Here is a 3,492-nt window from a genome sequence, read left to right as displayed (position 1 = left end):
TGGCTTAGATCTGCGCATCATCGTAAGGTCACATCATATGATATGCTGTCTCGTTGGCAGCCTTTAACAACACTAAAATAACCTACCAGGAAGCTCTTAATGAAAGCGGGTTTGAATATGAACTAAAATATAATCCTTCTACTAACACTCACATTAACAAGAAGAAAAGAAAAAGGAACGTTATTTGGTTTAATCCACCCTACAGTAGTAATGTAAAAACCAGAATTGGCCATGTATTCCTTAGAATTATAGATGATTGTTTCCCACAAAATCATGTATTAAGAAAGATGTTTAGTAGGAACACTGTTAAGATAAGTTATAGCTGCATGCCTAATATTGGATCTATAATCTCTGCCCATAATAAAGCCATAATAAAAAATGACAAGGCAGAAGACAACTGCAAGCTATGCAATTGCCGAAACCATAATGAATGCCCACTATCTGGGAAATGTCTATAAGTAGCAGCATAGTATACCAAGCGACAATTAGTAGGGACGACAATAATGAAGTTGAAACATACGTTGGTCTTACGGAAAATACATTTAAAAGTAGATACAATGGGCATACCTGCTAATTTCGTAATGATAAATACAAGAATAACACAACACTTAGCCAATATGTTTAGAAGCTTAAAAAAGATAAAGTACAAAATTAAATGGCATATATTATCTAAATGTAAATCATATTCCAACTCTACCAAACGATGTAACCTTTGTATACAAGAGAAGTATTTTATTATATGTCAACCCGAAATTTGTACTCTAAATCAAAGGAACGAATTATTTAGTTCATGTAGACATAGATGCAAGTTCTTGTTACTATATACTACTTAATCCTGTAGGCTTTCTTTTGTCCATCTAAACAATAGAGACTTAATCACTTGGTAATTAACATACTTTTGTTCTGATAAACTGTCACAATCTATGTACTTCATTATTCCTTCACTCTGGTAATACTATGTCTGGTAATACTATGTTGAATAATTTTCCCAGAGTGTTTTAAATACCTGGACCAGAAGCCATACTACTACTCTTGCATGCAGGATATATGCACCGATCCATCTCAGTCAGACGGGCATTGCAACATGATAACTCAGTATGTTTCCGATTGTGCCAAGAAAGGAATTTATCTTGACGACTGGCATAATTCTGTGTCTGGATGTAGTGAGTATGAATCTTCCATAAACAAAATCTACATCACATTTTTCCCATTCCCATTGATTATATTGTTTAATACTGTAGTATGGACCGCATACGGTATTATTTAAAACTTAAAATGAATTCTACAAAAAAAGGTGGTGTGTTTTTGACATCTTGACACCATATTGACACAGCATCTGGCTTTGTCAAGTAATTGCTACAGACGTATACAGGAGGGTCTTTTATTATAATTTTCTAATTTGAAACCCCTCTAATTCCGAGACCACTTTTTTAAACTAACAATCTTCTAGCTAACCCTCTAATTAAAGACCAACCCCTGAGACCACCTCACATTTTCAGGTTTCTAAGGTAGTCTCGAATATTGGAGTGTGGACAGTTTGTAATTGCTAGGAGATTTCATTGCCTATTATAATTATAACACTATATAGGCCTATTACATTGGACACCTAAGTTGTTCTCTTCACAATATGCTTTTATGTATTATTGTGAGTATTTTGCATTGACTAATGAAATAATTCTCTTTCAAAAGACAACACATGTCCAAATGGTCTCGTTTACAAAGTTTGTGCCAATTCGTGCGACCTGTTCTGTTATCCACAACCTTATAACAACAGTTGTAATGACATCTGCACTGCCGGTTGTTTCTGTCCAAATGGCAAGGTTTTTGATCACAACGGTAATTGCGTGAATAAGCAGAACTGCCACTGTCTGGCAAATGGTCGGTACTACCCTGCTGGTTATATATTGGACTCGGGATGTAGTAAATGGTAGGAGTTCAAAATCTTATTAAAATAGACCTATATATACTTTTCAATTATTAATTTACTTTTAATTCGGTAGTCACATAATTAGCAGGCGCAATATATAAATAAGCATAAGACGCTCTATTGTACTCTTTTATCGAGCTAAGTTTATTTAAACAGAATAACCATAACAAAAACATGGATAGAGTGACAGACACGTTATAGTCAATAAAATTCTTAATGATTTATCGTTTTAGTTGTATTTTGTTTTTGGGTCTTTATTGATATTTATCATTACTACTATTTTCATTATTAATATTATTATTTATTTTATTTTATTAATTAATATCGTTACCATTATAATTATTATTTATTATTATTATTATTATTATTATTATTGTTATTATTATTATTATTATTATTATTATTACCGCCACCAGCGAAGCTGGCAGGAGGTTATTGTTTTTATTATGGTAATTGTTATTGCTATTATTATTTATCAATTCTACTGGTGTATTTGTTCTTTTGTTTGAAATTATAACGATCTAAAACTTCATAGGCCTATTTTTAATTCGGTAGTCACATAATTAGCAGGCGCAATATATAAATAAGTATAAGACGCTCTATTATATTCTTTTACGAGCTAAGTTTATTTAAACAGAATAACCATAACAAAAACTTGGATAGAGTGACAGACACGTTATAGTCAATAAAAATCTTAATGATTTATCGTTTTAGTTGTATTTTTGTTTTTGGGTCTTTATTGATATTTATCATTACTACTATTTTCATTATTAATATTATTATTTATTTTATTTTATTAATTAATATTGTTACCATTATAATTAAATTATTTATTATTATTATTATTATTATTATTATTATTGTTATTATTATTATTATTACCACCACCAACGAAGTTGGCAGGAGGTTATTGTTTTATTATGGTAATTGTTATTGCTATTATTATTTATCAATTCTACTGGTGTATTTGTTCTTTTGTTTAAAATTATAACGATCTAAAACTTCATAGGCCTATTTTCATTTCTTTGGCCATTGTATCTTGTTTCTCTGGTAGGCATCTGATTTGCTCCCTTTTGCCAACAGTACCAGACACTACTTTTGAGAGTAATACAATTAATTATGAATTTGATTAAAATTTCTCGAAAGTTTGTGTTCAGAGGGTGACTTTATATGTGGAGAACAGACCTGCTCGTGTGGTGAAAATGCGGTTTACACCACCTGTTATGGAGGAGATACCTGTCGGAAGACATGCTCAAACCAGTACTTTGTAGAAATTTGCTCAGAAAAGAACTGTCTTCCAGGGTGTGAATGCAAAGACGGATACGTTTTCGACGAGAATCATTCCAAGTGTGTGCTACCGACTGACTGCCCGTGCATGAATGCTGGAATAGCATACGATAATGGAGAAGGAACCCAAATTGGATGCAGATTATGGTAGGGTGGATTTACTGATCAATTCAGATTTATCAAATTAAATATTTTCTTTATTTTCTATGCTTCGATGATTTGAAATAGTCCCCATGAACCATACTGTATGTGATTACACAAAGTTGTTTGCTTGTTAC

The 3,492-nt window shown here is 31.8% G+C and overlaps 1 protein-coding gene across 1 annotated transcript in view; it reads left to right on the top strand.

The window, feature by feature from the left end:
* Nucleotides 1-3,365, top strand: part of LOC117122017 (von Willebrand factor-like) — a 22,512-nt gene extending 19,147 nt beyond the window's left edge. The window contains exons 18-20 of the mRNA XM_033267497.1: nt 993-1,163; nt 1,690-1,927; nt 3,074-3,365. Coding sequence (XP_033123388.1) covers nt 993-1,163; nt 1,690-1,927; nt 3,074-3,365 — 701 coding nt within the window. The remainder of the gene's footprint in view (nt 1-992; nt 1,164-1,689; nt 1,928-3,073) is intronic.
* The last annotated feature ends 127 nt before the right edge of the window (nt 3,366-3,492 follow it).

Source organism: Anneissia japonica, unplaced genomic scaffold (assembly GCF_011630105.1).
Source record: "Anneissia japonica isolate Jap-2015-1 unplaced genomic scaffold, ASM1163010v1 scaffold288015_len651517_cov191, whole genome shotgun sequence".
In the NCBI taxonomy this organism is placed as follows: Eukaryota; Metazoa; Echinodermata; class Crinoidea; order Comatulida; family Comatulidae; genus Anneissia; species Anneissia japonica.
This window is presented reverse-complemented; position numbering and strand designations above follow the sequence as displayed.